The sequence below is a fragment of the Pseudophryne corroboree genome, chromosome 3 (assembly GCF_028390025.1).
Source record: "Pseudophryne corroboree isolate aPseCor3 chromosome 3, aPseCor3.hap2, whole genome shotgun sequence".
Lineage (NCBI taxonomy): Eukaryota > Metazoa > Chordata > Amphibia > Anura > Myobatrachidae > Pseudophryne > Pseudophryne corroboree.
In genome coordinates, this window is record NC_086446.1 from 22,437,074 (window position 1) to 22,455,759 (window position 18,686).

At 48.5% G+C, this 18,686-nt stretch overlaps 2 protein-coding genes and 1 long non-coding RNA gene across 3 annotated transcripts in view; 2 read left to right on the plus strand and 1 right to left on the minus strand.

Annotated features, from left to right (window-relative positions):
* Positions 1-9,303, minus strand: part of LOC135054557 (uncharacterized) — a 73,097-nt gene extending 63,794 nt beyond the window's left edge. The window contains exon 1 of the long non-coding RNA XR_010243531.1: positions 9,206-9,303. This is a non-coding gene — a long non-coding RNA (uncharacterized LOC135054557). The remainder of the gene's footprint in view (positions 1-9,205) is intronic.
* Positions 1-18,686, plus strand: part of LOC135057085 (uncharacterized) — a 653,135-nt gene that overhangs the window by 119,754 nt on the left and 514,695 nt on the right.
* LOC135055787 (zinc finger protein 271-like) overlaps positions 9,460-18,686 on the plus strand; it is a 79,240-nt gene continuing 70,013 nt past the window's right edge. Inside the window, exon 1 of the mRNA XM_063960231.1 lies at positions 9,460-9,591. Within this exon, the coding sequence (XP_063816301.1) occupies positions 9,460-9,591 (132 nt within the window). The remainder of the gene's footprint in view (positions 9,592-18,686) is intronic.

The window sequence follows — 18,686 nt, forward strand, 5'->3', positions numbered from 1 at the left end:
GTACCTCTGGGACACAATATCCTGTACCTAGGGATCCAGGCCGGACGACACCCAGACGTGTCTGAAACGCCTGAGCCTCGCACCCACCAGCCTGTCCTCCAGGCTTTGAGGCCCACCGTCATACTGAGGATTTTGAGGAACCAGAAGCAGGACTCTGGTCCTGGGAGCCTGCGGGTGCAGGCTTTTTGGATTATTCCGGACCACCTCTAAAGAAAGTGGTAGGAGGCTTGGACATTTTTACCTTTGCGATCCGAAAGGACTGCGGCACAGCTGAGGAAATTGGAGTCTTCGTAGAAGGTGTAGCAGAGGGAAGGAAAGGTGACTTACCCGCGGTTGCTTTGGAAATCCACGCATCCAACGCTTCCCCCAAGTAGATCTACAAAAAGAGGGGGAAGGGGCGCCTCCCAGAACCTATGTCGAAATGCTGCTCGCTGCTCTCTGGGGAATAGGGTATTAGCAATCCCTAAACAATGGAAACCAAAAACTAAAAAAGAAGAGAGCGCAAGCAGACTCCACTAAAATTAGACAATTTTTAATCATAAAATATACACAATGATCATATAGTCAAATGATATACATACAATTATAACAGAGTGTAGCCAGTAAATATAAATATAGGATCCGCATTAAACTTCATATAGTGTACTACCATAAGACCAGAATCGGTATCCGTGTCATCTTGCGTAATTTGGGCAAGTGCACGTTTCCGTGGGAACATGCTAGGGGGTTTTGCAGGAATAGGGACAGAGCCTGACCCACCTGCCATAGACTTCTTCATCTCCTGAGTTTCAGTCTCAGTATTAGCTTCAACAATAGAGATCTGAGACAAAGCATTACAATCCTGTGTACATGGAATGGATCCCTCCTGAGAGGAAACATCTTCTGCAGCATATGACACAGAGTCCTAGACCTGGCTATGTGAGATAGTAAACACACACACACGGAAATGTCAGACACAGTTTCCCCCCAAGTATGCCACAGAGAGACACAGAGATTGGAGCTAACCCACACACAGCGCTTTTTAAGGTAGAACTAATGAAACTACCAGCGCTGACTGTGTACCTTAATAGACTACACAGACTTTACACAGCCTCACACCCCCCTTCTACAACCCCCTGGTACCGTACAAGGCAGCTGGAGTTGATCTGGAGGGACAGCTCTCCCTGTCCACGCTTCTATAGGCAGGAAAATGGCGCTGAACACTGCTGGGTCCGCTCTGAGGAGAAGCTCCACCCCCTTCAATGGCGCTGACTTCCCGCTCTTCTGAAGATTATACTGGCCTGAGTAATTGTGCCGGCAGCGATCCTGGGACCCTGACAGGCTTGGAGGTCAGTGTAGGGTGTAGGTGCTGGCTCAGGGCGCCCCCTCACAGCGCAGCACCATGCACCGCTGAGCCCCGGAATGCAGTTAATACTGCGCTCCATACCTTGTTGTCGTCATCTTCACATCGGATCCCCGCTTGCCAGGGGGGGGGCGGTGACTAACTCTCCACAGATGATCTGGCTCTGTAAGGGGGTGGCGGCATGCTCAGTGTCCTGTCAGCGGAGGTAGTGGCTCAGACCCCGCAGGATGGACACTACTCCCCCCCATATCCCACAAAGCAGGGAGGCTGTTGCCAGCAGCCTCCCTGTAAATTAAAAAACTAAAAAAAAAAATAAGAATTTACTTACCGATAATTCTATTTCTCGTAGTCCGTAGTGGATGCTGGGGACTCCGTCAGGACCATGGGGAATAGCGGGCTCCGCAGGAGACAGGGCACATCTAAAAAGCTTTTTAGGTCACATGGTGTGTACTGGCTCCTCCCCCTATGACCCTCCTCCAAGCTTCAGTTAGGTACTGTGCCCGGACGAGCGTACACAATAAGGAAGGATCTTGAATCCCGGGTAAGACTCATACCAGCCACACCAATCACACCGTACAACTTGTGATCTGAACCCAGTTAACAGTATGATAACAAAACGAAGTAGCCTCTGAAAAGATGGCTCACAACAATAGTAATAACCCGATTTTTGTAACAATAACTATGTACAAGCATTGCAGACAATCCGCACTTGGGATGGGCGCCCAGCATCCACTACGGACTACGAGAAATAGAATTATCGGTAAGTAAATTCTTATTTTCTCTAACGTCCTAGTGGATGCTGGGGACTCCGTCAGGACCATGGGGATTATACCAAAGCTCCCAAACGGGCGGGAGAGTGCGGATGACTCTGCAGCACCGAATGAGAGAACTCCAGGTCCTCTTTAGCCAGAGTATCAAATTTGTAAAATTTTACAAACGTGTTCTCCCCTGACCACGTAGCTGCTCGGCAAAGTTATAATGCCGAGACTCCTCGGGCAGCCGCCCAGGATGAAGCCACCTTCCTTGTGGAATGGGCATCTACATATTTCGGCTGTGGCAGGCCTGCCACAGAATGTGCACGCTGAATTGTACTACAAATCCAGCGTGCAATAGACTGCTTATAAGCAGGAGCACCCAGCTTGTTGGGTGCATACAATATAAACAGCAAGTCAGACTTTCTGACTCCAGCCGTCCTAACTATATATATATATATATATATATTTTTAGGGCCCTGACAACGTCTAGTAACTTGGAGTCCTCCAAGTCCCCAGTAGCCGCAGGCACCACAATAGGTTGTTTCAGGTGAAAACGCTGACACCCCTTTAGGAAGAAACTGGAGACGAGTCCCAGTTCTGCCCTGTTCAAATGGAAAATTTTAATATGGGCTTTTGTAAGACAAAGCCGCCCATTCTGACAATCGCCTGGCCGAGGCCAGGGCTAACAACATGGTCACTTTCCATGTGAGATATTGGTCAACAGCATGTTCACTTTCCATGTGAGATATTTCAAATCCACAGATTTGAGCGGTTCAAACCAATATGATTTTAAGGAATCCCAACACTATGTTGAGATCTCACGGTGCCCCTAGAGGCACAAAAGAACTGTATATGCAATACACCCTTTACAATCTGGACTTCAGGAACTGAAGTCAATTTTTTCTGGAAGAAAATCTACAGGGCCGAAATTTAAATCTTAATGAACCCCAATTTGAGGCTCAAAACACTCCTGTTTTCAGGAAGTGCAGAAATCGACCTAGATGAATTTCCTTCGTGGAGCCTTCCTGGCCTTACCCACGCAACATATTTTTACCACATGTGGTGATGACGTTGTGCGGTCACCTCCTTCCTGGCTTTGACCAAGGTAGGTATGACCTCTTATGGAATGCCTTTTCCCTTCAGGATCCGGCATTCAACCGCCATGCCGTCACACGCAGCCGCGGTAAGTCTTGGAATATACATGGTACTTGCTGAAGCAAGTCCCTTCTTAGCTCCCCAGGCCCTTAGTCCTCTGTGAGCATCTCTTGAAGTTCCGGGTACCAAGTCCCTCTTGGCCAATCCGGAGCCACTAGTATAGTTCATACTCCTCTATGTCTTATAATTCTCAGTACCTTGGTTATGAGAAACAGAGGAGGGAACACATACACTGACTGGTACACCCACGGTGTTACCAGAACATCCACAGCTATCGCCTGAAGGTCTCAAGACCTGGCGGAATACCTGTCCCGTTTTTTGTTCGGGCGGGACGCCATCATGTCCACCTTTGGTCTTTGCCAACGGTCCACAATCATGCTGAAAAACTTCCCTATGAAGTTTCCACTCTCCCGGGTGGAGGTCATGTCTGCTGAGGAAGTCTGCTTCCCAGTCGTCCACTCCCGGAAAGAACACTGCTGACAGTGCTATCACATGATTTTCCGCCTAGCGAAAAATCCTTGCAGTTTTGTCACTGCCCTCCTGCTTTTTTGTGCCGCCCTTTCTGTTTACGTGGGCGACTGCCGTGATGTTATCCCACTGGATCAATACCGGCTGACCTTGAAGCAGAGGTCTTGCTAAGTTTGGAGCATTATATATTTGCTCTAAGCTTATTTATGCGGAGAGAATTCTCCAGACTTAATCACACTTCCCTGGAAATTTTTTCCCTGTGTGACTGTTCCCCAGCCTCTCAGGCTGGTCTCCGTGGTCACCGGCATCCAATCCTGAATGCCGAATCTGCGGCCCTCTAGAAGATGAGCACTCTGTAATCACCACAGGAGAGACACCCTTGTCCTTGGATATAGGGTTATCCGCTGATGCATCTGAGGATGCGATCCGGACCATTTGTCCAGCAGATCCCATTGAAGAGTTCTTGCGGGAAATCTGCCGAATGGAATCGCTTCGTAATAAGCCACCATTTTTACCAGGACTCCTGTGCAATGAAGCACTGACACTTTTCCTGGTTTTAGGAGGATCCCGATTATCTCGGATAACTCCCTGGCTTTCTCCACTGGGAGAAACACGTTTTTCTGGACTGTGTCCAGAATCATCCCTAGGAACAGTAGACGTGTCGTCGGAAAAAGCTGCGATTTTGGAATATTTAGAATCCACTCGTGCTGTCGTAGCACTACTTAAGATAGTGCTACTCCGACCTCCAACTGTTCTCTGGACCTTGCCCTTATCAGGAAAGCGTCCATGTTTCTTTTAAGAAAATTCATCATTCCGGCCATTACCTTGGTAAAGACCCGGGGCGCCGTGGACAATCCAAACGGCAGCGTCTGAACTGATAGTGACAGTTCTGTACCAGGAACCTGAAGTACCCTTGGTGAGAAGGGCAAATTTGGACCTGTAGGTAAGCGTCCCTGATATCCAGTGACACCATATCGTCCCCTTCTTCCTGGTTCGCTATCACTGCTCCGAGTGACTCCATCTTGATTTGAACGCTTGTATGTAAGTGTTCAAATATTTCAGATCTCACCGAGCCGGTTGGCTTCAGTACCACAATATAGTGTGGAATACTACCCCCTTCTGTAAGAGGGGTACTTTGATTATCACCTGCTGGGAATACAGCCTGTGAATTGTGTGAGGGGGAGACGTCTCGAATTTCTCATGTACACCTGGGATACTACATGTAGGATCCCGGAGTTCCCTTGCGAGTGAGCCCACTGCGTGCTGAAACTCTTGAGATGACCCCCTACCGCACCTGAGTCCGCTTGTACGGCCCCAGCGTTATGCTGCGGACTTGGCAGAAGCTGTGAGGGGCTTCTGTTCCTGGGAATGTGCTGCTTGCTGCAGTCTTCTTCCCTTTCCTCTACCCCTGGGCAGATATGACTGGCCTTTGCCCGCCTGCCCGTATGGGGACGAAAGGACTGAGACTGAAAAGACTGTGTCCTTTCTTGCCGATATGTGACTCGGGGTAACAAAAGGTGGATTTTTCAGCTGTTGCCATGGCCACCAGGTCCAATGGACCGCCCCTTTATACGGCAATACTTCCATATGCCGTCTGTAATCTGCCTCACCTGACCACTGTCGTGTCTTCGTCTGGCAGATATGTACATCACATTTACTCTTGATGCCAGAATGCAATATATGCCTCTGCGCATCACGCATATATAGAAATGCATCCTTAAAATGCTCTATAGTAAATAAAATCTTGTCCCTGTCAAGGGTATCAAAATTTTCAGTCAGGAAATCCGACCAAGCCCCCTCAGCGCTGCACATCCAGGCTGAGGTGATTGCTGGTCGTAGTATAACACCAGTATGTGTGTATATACTGTTATGATATTTTCCAGCTTCCTATCAGCTGGCTCCTTGAGGCGGCCGTATCTGGAGACGGTAACGCCATGTTTTTATAAGCGTGTGAGCGCCTTATCCACCCTAAGGTGTGTTTTCCAACTCGCCCTTACTTCTGGCGGGAAAGGGTATACCGCCCATAACTTTCTATCGGAGGAACCCCACGTATCATCACACACTTCATTTAATTTATCTGATTCAGGCAAAACTACAAGTAGTTTATTCCCACCCTACAAAATACCCTTATTTGTGGTACTTGTGGTATCAGAAATATGTAACACCTCCTTCATTGCCCTTAACATGTAACTTGTGGCCCTAAAGGAAAAATACGTTTGTTTCTTCACCGTCGACACTGGGGTCAGTGTCCGTGTCAGTGTCTGTCGACCGACTGAGGTAAATGGGCGTTTTTACAAGCCCCTGACGGTGTCTGAGACGCCTGGACCAATACTAATTTGTCCGCCGGCTGTCTCATGTCGTCAACCGGCTTGCAGCGTGTTGACATTATCACGTAATTCCATAAGTAAGCCATCCATTCCGGTGTCGACTCCCTAGAGAGTGACATCACTATTACAGGCAATTTGCTCCGTCTCCTCACCAACATTTTCCTCATACATGTCGACACACACGTACCGACCTACAGCACACACACAGGGAATGCTCTGATAGAGGACAGGACCCACTAGCCCTTTGGGGAGACAGAGGGAGAGTTTGCCAGCACACACCAAAATGCTATAATTATACAGGGACAACCTTTATATAAGTGTTCCTCCCTTATAGCATTTAATATATATTTATATCGCCAAATCATTGCCCCCCCTCTCTGTTTTAACCCTGTTTCTGTAGTGCAGTGCAGGGGAGAGCCTGGGAGCCTTCCCTCCAGCCTTTCTGTGAGGGAAAATGGCGCTGTGTGCTGAGGAGAATAAGCTCCGCCCCTTTCTCGGCGGGCTTTTCCTCACGGTTTTTTTAATACTGGCCTGGGTTAAAATACATACATATAGTCTTAATGGCTATATGTGGTGTATTTCTTTTGCCAAATTAGGTATTTATATTGCTGCCCAGGGCGCCCCCAGCAGCGCCCTGCACCCTCCGTGACCGTGTCAGTGAGCCTGTGAGACAACAATGGCGCACAGCTGCAGTGCTGTGCGCTACCTCTATGAAGACTGTGAAGCCTTCTGCCGCCTGTCACCGGACCTCCGTCTCCGCCGTCTTCAGCGTCTGTAAGGGGGATCGGCGGCGCGGCTCCGGGACGAACCCCAGGCTGACCTGTGTTCCGACTCCCTCTGGAGCTCAGTGTCCAGTAGCCTAAGACTTCAATCCTCCTGCACGCAGGTGAGTTGCAAGTCTCTCCCCTAAGTCCCACGTTGCAGTGATCCTGTCGCCAGCAGGAATCACTGATTAGTTTAAACCTAAAAATGACTTTTCTAAACAGCTCTATAAGAGAGCCATCCAGGTTGCACCCTTCTCGGACGGGCACAGAAACCTAACTGAAGCTTGGAGGAGGGTCATAGGGGGAGGAGCCAGTACACACCATGTGACCTAAAAAGCTTTTTAGATGTGCCCTGTCTCCTGCGGAGCCCGCTATTCCCCATGGTCCTGACGGAGTCCCCAGCATCCACTAGGACGTTAGAGAAAACCTTTTACTAGAGAAACTCTGTAGAGCTCCCCTAGCTGTGACCGACTCCCCCGGGCACATTTTCTAAACTGAGTCTGGTAGGAGGGATATAGAGGGAGGAGCCAGCACACACTCTCAAACTCTTAAAGTGCCAGTGGCTCCTAGTGGACCCATCTATACCCCATGGTACTAATGTGGACTTCAGCATCCACTAAGACGTAAGAGAAAATGATAATACCACATATCAGTGTGTGCCAGGAGCTGTGTTATTCCTCCTCCTATATCACTGTACGGTCCCCTCTCCCCTATATAATAATACCACATATCAGTGTGTGCTGGGAGCTGTGTTATTCCCCTCATATATCACTGTACGCTCCCCTCTCCCCTATATAAAAATAATACCACATATCAGTGTGTGCCGGGAGCTGTGTTATTCCCCTCATATATCACTGTACGCTCCCCTCTCCCCTATATAAAAATAATACCACATATCAGTGTGTGCCGGGAGCTGTGTTATTCCCTTCATATATCACTGTACGCTCCCCTCTCCCCTATATAATAATACCACATATCAGTGTGTGCTGGGAGCTGTGTTATTCCCCTCATATATCACTGTACGCTCCCCTCTCCCCTATATAAAAATAATACCACATATCAATGTGTGCTGGGAGCTGTGTTATTCCCCTCATATATCACTGTACGCTCCCCTCTCCCCTATATAAAAATAATACCACATATCAGTGTGTGCCGGGAGCTGTGTTATTCCCTTCATATATCACTGTACGCTCCCCTCTCCCCTATATAATAATACCACATATCAGTGTGTGCCGGGAGCTGTGTTATTTCCCTCATATATCACTGTACGGTCCCCTCTCCCCTATATAATAATAATACCACATATCAGCGTGTGCCGGGAGCTGTGTTATTCCCCTCATATATCACTGTACGCTCCCCTCTCCCCTATATAATAATAATACCACATATCAGTGTGTGCCGGGAGCTGTGTTATTCCCTTCATATATCACTGTACGTTCCCCTCTCCCCTATATAATAATACCACATATCAGTGTGTGCCGTGAGCTGTGTCATTCCCTTCATATATCACTGTACGGTCCCCTCTCCCCTATATAATAATACCACATATCAGCGTGTGCCGGGAGCTGTGTTATTCCCCTCATATATCACTGTACGGTCCCCTCTCCCCTATATAATAATACCACATATCAGTGTGTGCCGGGAGCTGTGTTATTCCCCTCATATATCACTGTACGCTCCCCTCTCCCCTATATAATAATAATACCACATATCAGTGTGGGGTGGTAGTCATGTGACCGCCAGTCGGCTGACCGACAGTCACATGACATCCTCCGTGAGCCCGACGGCTCACTATCCCGATGGTCGGCATGCCGACCAACAGGGACTATTTCCACTCGTGGGTGTCCACGACACCCATAGAGTGGGAAAAGAACCCGTGGCGACCGCAGTGCGCCACCGAGCCCGCAGCGAGGCGAGCGAAGCGAGGCGAGCGAAGCGAGCCCGCAAGGGGCTTGCTGCAATCGCCGCTCCCCGCCGGGATCCCGGCGTCGGTAAGGTGACCGCCGGTCACCCGTACTACACCCATCAGTGTGTGCCGGGAGCTGTGTTATTCCCCATCATATATCACTGTACAGCCCCCTCTCCCCTAATTAAAACACAAATGTGGAACATAATTGTCTCCTCACCCATGATATAACATTGGGGTCTACTCCACCTGTATTACAGTAACGGCAGGGCCTGCACCACCTGTAAAACAGTAATAGGACACTAGAGTGTCAGCCACCTGTACAGAGTTAATGCAGCACCAGAGGCTGCTCCAGCTGCACTATAACAAGGCACCAGAGGCTGCTCCCCCTGTAGTACAGCAACCTGACACCAGAGCTGCTCAGCCTATATAATAATAATAATAATAAAAATAACAATAATACTAATAATAATAAGTAACATCATTACTTGCTGCCAGACAGAGAAATGGCTGCTCTGTGCTCCTGGGGCCTTGTGGGAATGATAGAAGGAAGGCGGAGCTCAAACCAGGGGAAAATGGCCGCCACTCCTGACGGTACTACACGGCTAAGGAACCTATTGCTGATGCAGATTGGTCTACAAGAAAATGGCCGCCGGCCTCCTGCCTTGAGGACATTGATAGTAATATACATTACATACAAAGTTGCTGTGGCCGGAGTGCAGGAGGAAAGGGGCCAGTCACAATGAAGCAGCCTGTGCCAATCATATCCTATTTCCGGACCGTGCGGTCCACCTTACTTCCGGTATGTGCGTTCCATATACAGGAAGTGAGTTTTCATTGCCTGCTGAAGCCTTCCAGTGTCCGTGGAGATCAGGTAATGGCATCTTACTATACAGGGGGAGCAGCCTGTGGTGTCCTGTTATTATTATTATTATCATACAGGGGGAGTAGCCTGTAGTGTCAAGTTATGTTTGTTATGCAGTGGTCTGTGGTGTCCTGTTGTTATTTTTATACAGGGGGAGCGGCCTGCAGTGTACTGTTCTTGTTGTTATTATTATTATTATTATTATACAGAGGGAGCAGCCTGTAGTGAGCTGTTGTTATTATTATACAGGGGGAGAAGCCTGTGATGTCTTATTATTACTATTATTAAACGGGAAGCGGTCTGTGGTGTCCTGTTTTTATTATTATACAGGGGGAGCGGCATGTGGTGTCCTGTTATTATTATTATACAGGGGGAGCGGCATGTGGTGTCCTGTTGTTATTATTGTTATACAGGGGGAGCAGCCAGTGGTGTCATGCTGTTATTATACAGGGGGAGCTGCCTCTAGTGTCCTGTTATATTACTATTATACAGGGGGAGCGGCCTGTGGTGTAATGTTGTTGTTGTTATTATTATTATTATACAGGGGGAGTAGCCTTGTGGTGTACTGTTGTTATTGTTGTTGTTATTTTCTCTGACGTCCTAGTGGATGCTGGGAACTCCGTAAGGACCATGGGAATAGACGGGCTCCGCAGGAGACTGGGCACTCTAAAAGTTAAAAGGGGCAGACTAGATGGGCCAAGTGGTTCTTATCTGCCGACAAAAGACAAATTCTATGTTTCTAAAATAAAGATTAGGTACTATCTGGTGTGCACTGGCTCCTCCCTCTATGCCCCTCCTCCAGACCTCAGTTAGAATCTGTGCCCGGCCAAGTATTTGTTAGGTTTTTTATTTTCAGTGAGATCTGCTGGCAACAGACTCACTGCTACGTGGGACTGAGGGGAGAGAAGCGAACCTACCTGCTTGCAGCTAGCTTGTGCTTCTTAGGCTACTGGACACCATTAGCTCCAGAGGGTTCGAACACGGCCTGACCTCTAAAGTCCGTTCCCGGAGCCAGAAGACAGAAGAGAACGACGAAAACGGCGGCTGAAGACTCCTGTCTTCATTAAGGTAGCGCACAGCACTGCAGCTTTGCGCCATTGCTCCCACAGCACACCACATACTCCGGTCACTGTAGGGTGCAGGGCGCTGGGGGGGGGGGCAGCAATTATAAATACCTTTTGGCAAAAATACACATAATACAGTCTCCGGACTGTATATGTGTAAAAGCCATTAAAGTACATAAAACGCGGGACAGAAGCCCGCCGCTAAGGGGGCGGGGCCTTCTTCTTTAGCACACCGGCGCCATTTTTTCTTCACAGCTCCACTGTAAGGAAGCTCCCCAGGCTCTCCCCTGCAGTATCCTGGTACACAAAGGGTGAAAAGAGAGGGGGGGGGGGTGGGGGCACATAAATTTAGGCGCAAAATTTGTATATACAGCAGCTACTGGGTAAACACTGAGATGTAGTGTAATCCCGGGGTTATATACTGGGGTGTGTGCTGGCATACTCTCTCTCTGTCTCTCCAAAGGGCCTTGTGGGGGAACTGTCTTCAATTAGAGCATCCCTTGTGTGTGTGGTGTGTCGGTACGCGTGTGTCGACATGTCTGAGGTAAAAGGCTCCTCTAAGGAGGTGATAGAGTGGATATGTGTGTGGGAGGGTGTCTCCGTCGACAACGCCGACACCTGTTTGGATATGTGTAAGTGCTAAGGTGAATTTATTGCACAAAAGGTTAGGGAACAGAAAGGAAATCTATCCTTGTCTGTCCCTATGTCACAGAGACCTTAAGAGTCTCTCAATGCTCACTATCCAAAATAACAAACACTGGTATCGACACGGAGTTTAACTCCACTGTCGACTACGATAATGCAAATTACAGCCAAGAGGGCTAAAAGATATTCAATATATGATTATTGGAATAAAAGATGATTTGCATATCACTGATGACCATACTTGCCTACCCTCCTGGAATGACCCTCCCGGCCACCCGGAAGAGCAGGCAAGTCTCCCGATTTACGGGGGTCACCCCTTGCCCGCCGCCCACTTAACGAGTAAAGTGGGCGGTCCGGGCAGGCGATGACGCGATTCTTGTTGAATCGCGTCATCGTAACCACGCCCCTGCTGTATAATGCCGGTAATCGCGGCATTACACCGCGGGGAGCATGGCTTAAATGACGCGTTCCAGAAGCCACGCCCCGTTCCACCTCCGGTCCGCCCCCGTTCCGCCTCTGGCCCGCCCCCCTTGCACGTCACCTGACTGCCAGCCCCCCCTGCTGAGCCGACGGGCTGCTCTCTCCCGGAGAGAGCAGCCTAGAAGTCGGCAAGTATGCTGATGACTCATCTGTCCCTGACACGAGAGTACACATGTTAAGGGGAAGAATGCTGAGGTAAATTTCCCTCCTCTCATGAGGAAAAAGAGCGGGAATCTCCAGACAAGAGACGGCAGCTTCCCACAAGAGAATTCTCAGGCTGTATCCTTTCCCCACTAGGGCCAGGATGTGTTGAGAATCTTCCCCTAGGGTGTCCTGTTTGCACAGACGGTAGCACTAGCTATTCTCAGGGATCCTGCAGATAGTGTGCACATTCTAGTATACTACCCAGACCGGCGATTGTGTCGGCATGGGTTTATAGCGCTGTGGCAGCGTGGACAGGTACCTTATCAGCAGAGATTGAGACCCTAGTATGCATATAGATATAAATATATTAAAGATGCTGTCTTAAGTTATAGATATATAATTATAAAGCATGCCCAAAGAGACATGAGTATACTGGGTCCTAGAGTCAAAGCTATGTCGATTTCTGCTTGACGTGTCCTGTAGAATATGCATTGGACAGATCATGCCGACTTAAGAGGCATATGGAAGGCTGAGGATTGTGTGGAGAAGGGTTCTCGGGCCTGGTCTCCACAGCTATAGCTGGTAATTCTGCTAGTTTGCCTTATATTCCTGCACAGCCTAGGAAAGGACGACATTATTAAATGCAGCTTTTCGAATAAAGAAACAAGAAAGTCTGAGGTGCGTCCTTTCTTGTCAGAGCCGAAGGCAGAGGAAAGAAGCTGCACAACACAGCTAGTTCCCAGGAACAGAAGTCCGCCCCGGCCTCTACAAAAATACACCGCATGTCGCTGGGGCTCCACAGGCGGAGCTAGGCCCGGTGGGGACACGCCTTCGTAAGTTCAGCCACAAGTGGGTTCACTCCCTGTTAGATCCCTAGGCAATAGATATTGTGTCTCAGGGATACAAGCTGGACTGTGAGAAGATGCCCCCTCACCGACGGCCCTGCGGGCTTCCCCCCAAGAGAGGGAGCCAGTGTTAGCTGCAATTCACAAATTGTATCTTCAACAGATGGTGGTCAAGGGTCCCCTCCTTCAACAAGGAGGGGGTTATTATTCGACCATGTTGTAATCCCGAAACCAGACGGTTCGGTCAGACCCATATTGATTTAAAATCCCTGAACATATACCTGAGAAGGTTCAAGTTCAAGATGGAATCGCTAAGAGCGGTCATTGCAAGTCTGAAAAGGGGGAGACTTTATCGTAAATCGGGACATAAGGGATGCATACCTTCATGTCCCCATTTATCCACCTCATTAGGTGTACCTCAGAATTGCGGTACGGGATTGTCATTTTCAATTTCAGACGTTGCCGTTTGGTCTCTCCACGGCCCCGAGAATATTCACCAAGGTAATGGCGGATATGATGGTGCTCCTGCGGAAGCAAGGTGTCACTATTATCACGTACTTGGACGATCTCCTCATAAAAGCAAGATCAAGAGAGCAGTTGCTGAACAGCGTATCACTTTCTCTGGAAGTGTAACGGCAACACGGCTGGATTCTATATATTCCAAAGTCGCAGTGGGTTCCTACAGAAAATCTGCCTCTCCTAGGCATGATCCTAGACACAGACCAGAAAAGGGTTTATCTCCCGATAGCAAGAGCTCAGGAGCTCATGACACTTGTCAGGAATCTATTAAAACCAAAACAGGTGTCAGTGCATCACTGCACTCGACTCCTGGGAAGGATGGTGGCATCATATGAGGCCATCCCCTTAGGCAGGTTCCATGCGAGGACCTTCCAATGGGACTTACTGGACAAGTGGTCCGGATCACATCTTCAGATGCATCGGTTAATCACCCTATCCCCCAGGGCCAGGGTGTCTCTCCTGTGGTGGCTGCAGAGTGCTCACCTTCTCGAGGGCCGCAGATTCGGCATTCAGGACTGGGTCCTGGTGACCACGGATACAAGCCTCCGAGGGTGGGGGGGCAGTTACACAGGGAAGAAATTTCCAAGGTCTGTGGTCAAGTCAACAGACTTGCCTTCACATCAATATCCTGGAACTAAGGGCCATATACAACGCCCTAAGTCAAGCGGAGATCCTGCTTCGCGACCAACCGGTTCTGATCCAGTCAGACCGCAGGGGCTCATGTAAACCGCCAAGACGGCACAAGGAGCAGGGTGGTGAGGGTAGAAGCCACCAGAATTCTTCGCTGGGCGGAGAATCAAGTAAGCGCACTGTCAGCAGTGTTCATTCCGGGAGTGGACAACTGGGAAGCAGACTTCCTCAGCAGGCACGACCTCCACCCGGGAGAGTGGGGACTTCATCAGGAAGTCTTCACGCAGTTTGCAAATTGATGGGAACTGCCTCAGGTGGACTAGATGGCGTCCCACCTCAATAAAAAGCTAAAAAAGGTTTTACGCCGGGTCAAGGGACCCTCAGGCGATAGCTGTGGTCGCACTAGTAACACCGTGGGTGTTCCAGTCGGTCTATGTATTCCCTCCTCTTCCTCTCATACCCAAGGGCTGAGAATTGTAATAAAAGGAGGAGTGAGAACAATATTCTTTGCTCCAGATTGGCCAAGAAGGACTCGGTACCCGTAACTGCAAGAAATGCTCTCAGTGGACCCATGGCCTCTGCCTCTCAGACAGGACATGTTGCAACAGGGGCCCTGTCTGTTCCAAGACTTACCGCGGCTGCATTTGACGGCATGGCGGTTGAACGCCGGATCCTATCGGAAAAGTTCATTCTGGATGCAGTTGTTCCTACGCTGAAAAAGGCTAGGAAAGACGTGACAGCAAGACTTTTTCACTGTATATGGCGAAAATAGGTTGCTTGGTGTGAGGCCGGGAAGGCCCTACAGAGGAATTCCAGCGGGGTCGATTCCTGCACTTCCTACAGTCAGGAGTGACTATGGGCCTAAAATTAGGATCCATAAAGGTCAAGATTTCGTCCCTATCCATTTTCTCTTAAAAAGAACTGGCTTCACTGCCTGAAGTTCAGACGTTGTTACGGGGGTGCTGCATATTCAGCCTCCTTTTGTGCCACCAGTGGCACCTTGGGATCTTAACGTTGTGTTGGATTCCTGAAATCCCACTGGTTTGAGCCACTTAAGACCGTGGAGCTAAAATATCTCACGTGGAAAGTGGTCATGCTTTTAGCCTTAGCTTCAGCTAGGCGTGTGTCAGAATTGGCGGCTTTGTCATGTAATAGCCCCTATCTGATCTTCCATATGGAAAGGGCAGAATTGCGGACTCGTCCCCAATTTCTCCCAAAGGTGGTATCATTGTTTCATTTGAACCAACCTATTGTGGTGCCTGCGGATACTAGGGACTTGGAGGATTCCAAGTTGCTGGACGTAGTCCGGGCTTTGAAAAATTATTTTTCCAAAACGGCGGGAGTCAGAAAGTCTGACTCGCTGTTTATTCTGTATCCAGCCAACAAGGTTGGCGCTCCTGCTTCGAAGCAGACTATTGCTCGCTGGATCTGTAGCACGATTCTGCTGGCTCACTCTGCGGCTGGATTGCCGCATCCAAAATCAGAAAAAGCCCATTCCACAAGGAAGGTGGGCTCTTCTTGGGCGGCTCCCTGAGGGGTCTCGGCTTTACAGCTTTGCCGAGCTGCTACTTGGTCGGGTTCAAAACAAGTTGGCTAAGTTCTACAAGCTTGATACCCTGGCTGAGGAGGACCTTGAGTTTGCTCATGCGGTGCTGCAGAGTCATCCGCACTCTCCCGCCCGTTTGGGAGCTTTGGTATAATCCCCATGGTCCTTACGGAGTCCCCAGCATCCACTAGGACGTCAGAGAAAATAATAATTTACTCACCGGTAATTCTATTTCTCGTAGTCCGTAGTGGATGCTGGGCGCCCGTCCCAAGTGCGGACTCTCTGCAATACATGTATATAGTTATTGCTTAACTAAAGGGTTATTGTTATGAGCCATCCGTTAGGCTCAGTTTTTGTTCATACTGTTAACTGGGTATGGTTATCACAATTTGTACAGTGTGATTGGTGTGGTTGGTATGAGTCTTACCCTGGATTCCAAATCCTTTCCTTGTTGTGTCAGCTCTTCCGGGCACAGTTGCCCTAACTGAGGTCTGGAGGAGGGGCACAGAGGGAGGAGCCAGTGCACACCAGATAGTACCTAATCTTTCTTTAGAGTGCCCAGTCTCCTGCGGAGCCCGTCTATTCCCCATGGTTCTTACGGAGTTCCAAGCATCCACTACGGACTACGAGAAATAGAATTACCGGTGAGTAAATTCTTCTTCTTATTATTATTATTATACAGGTGGAGCAGCCTGGGTTGTACTGTTGTTGTTGTTGTTGTTGTTGTTGTTGTTGTTGTTATTATAAAGGTGGAGCAGCCTGTGGTGTCCTGTTGTTGTTGTTATTATTGTTATTGTTATTATTATTATTATACAGGGGGAGCAGCCTGTGGTTTCTTAATAATAATAAGCCACCACAGGCTGCTCCCCCTGTATAATAATAATAATAACAACAACAACAACAGTACAACCCAGGCTGCTCCGCCTGTATAATAATAATAATAATAATAATAATTATTATACAGGCGGAGCAGCCTGGGTTGTACTGTTGTTGTTGTTGTTGTTGTTGTTGTTATACTGGTGGAGCAGCCTGTGGTGTCCTGTTGTTGTTGTTGTTATTAATAATAATATTTTAAAGGTGGAGCAGCCTGTGGTGTCCAGTTATTAGTAGTATTATTATACAGGTGGAGCAGCCTGTGGTGTCCTGTTGTTATTATTGTTATACAGGGGGAGCAGCCTGTGGTGTTCTGTTATTATAATTATACAGGGGAAGAAGCCTGTGGTGTCCTGTTGTTGTTGTTGTTGTTGTTGTTGTTATTATTATTATTATCATACAGGAGGAGCAGCCTGTGGTGTTTTGTTTTTATTATTGTACAGGGGGAGCGGCCTGTTGTGGCCAGTTAGTAAACAGAGGGAGCAGCCTGTGGTGTCCTTTTATTATTATTATTATTATTATTATTATTATTATTATTATTATTCAGGTGTAGCAGCCTGTGGTGTCCTGTTGTTATTATTATTATTATTATTGTTATTATTATGCAGGAGGAGCAACGTGTGGTGTCCTGTTTTTCTTGTTATGCAAGAGTAACCTGTGGTGTCCTGTTGTTGTTTTTGTTTTTATTATTATTTTTATTATTATACAGTGGGAGAATACTGTGGTGTCCTGTTGTTGTTTTTTATTATTATTATTATTATTATTATTATTATTATACAGTGGGAGAAGCCTGTGGTGTCCTGTTTTTATTATACGAGGTGAGTGGCCTGTGGTGTTGTTATTATTAAACATAGGGAGCAGCTTTTGGTGTCCTTTTTATTAGTATTATACAGTTGGAGCAGCCTGTTGTGTCCTGTTGTTGTTGTTGTTGTTGTTGTTGTTATTATTATTCAGGGGGAGTAGCTTGTGGTGTCCTGTTGTTGTTATTATTATACAGGGCAGCGGCCTGTGGTGTCCTGTTGTTATTGTTGTTGTTATTATTATTATTATACAGGGAGAGCAGCCTGTGGTGTCCTATTATTAATACTATACAGTGGGAGCATCCTGTGGTGTCCTGTTATTATTATTTCTCTTACGTCCTAGAGGATGCTGGGGTCCACATTAGTACCATGGGGTATAGACAGGTCCACCAGGAGCCATTGGCACTTTAAGAGTTTGAGAGTGTGGGCTGGCTCCTCCCTCTATGTCCCTCCTATCAGACTCCGTTTAGAAAATGTGCCCAGAGGAGCCGGTCACAGCTAGGGGAGCTCTACAGAGTTTCTCTGGTAAAGTTTGTTTTATAGTTTATTATTTTACAGGGAGGCTGCTGGCAACAGCCTCCCTGCATTGAGGGACTGAGGGGGGCAGCAGTGTCCGCCCTGCGGGGTCTGAGCCACTGTCTCCGCTGACTGGACACTGAGCTCCAGAGGGGATAGATCACTCCCCACCGCGAGGAAGCGCTCACCCCAGCAGAATGCCGCCACCCCCTTACAGAGCTGAAGTTCTGTGGCGAGTGAGTCACTGACCCCCCTGGCAAGCGGTGTGAAGATGACGACAACAAGGTATGGAGCGCAGTATTAACTGCGCTCCGGGGCACAGCGGTACATAGTGCGGCGCTGTGAGGGGCGCCCTGACCCAGCACCTACACCCTACACTGGTCACAAAGCCTGTCGGGGTTCCCGGATCTCAGCCAGCATCAATCCTCAGGCCAGTATAATCCTATGAAGAGCGCGAAGACAGCGCCATTTTGGGGGCGGAGCTTCTCCTCAGAGTGAACCCAGCAGCATTCAGCGCCATTTTCCTGCCTGCACAACGCTGTCAGTGAAGAGCAAGTCCCTCCACAGCAACTCCAGCTATCTCTCACGGTACCAGGAGGTTGTAGAAGGGGGGGGGGGCTACAAAATGACTGTGTAACCTGTTAAGCTGCACAGTCAGTGCTGATAGGGGGTCTCCCTTTATATAAAAAGTGCTGTGTGTGGGTTGGCTCCAATCTCTGTGTCTGTCTTGCCATTCTTGGGGGTGAAACTCTGTCTGTACTCCTCTGTGTGTGTGTGGAGTGTCTGTGGTCTCCATTAAGCAATGTCCAGGGACTCTGTGTCATATGCTGCAGAGGATATGTCCTCTCAGGATTATCCTATTCCATGTAATCAGGATTGCACTGGTTTAGCACAGATTCCAGCATTGGAGCCTGAGTGGTTATCCTCTATCATATCTATGATTTCTCAGATTTCTTATATTGTTGCACAAAATGAATCTGCAACTCAGGCTTTACAGAACTCTGTGGCAGTCTGGCCCAGTTCTGGTACCTCAGGGCTCCCC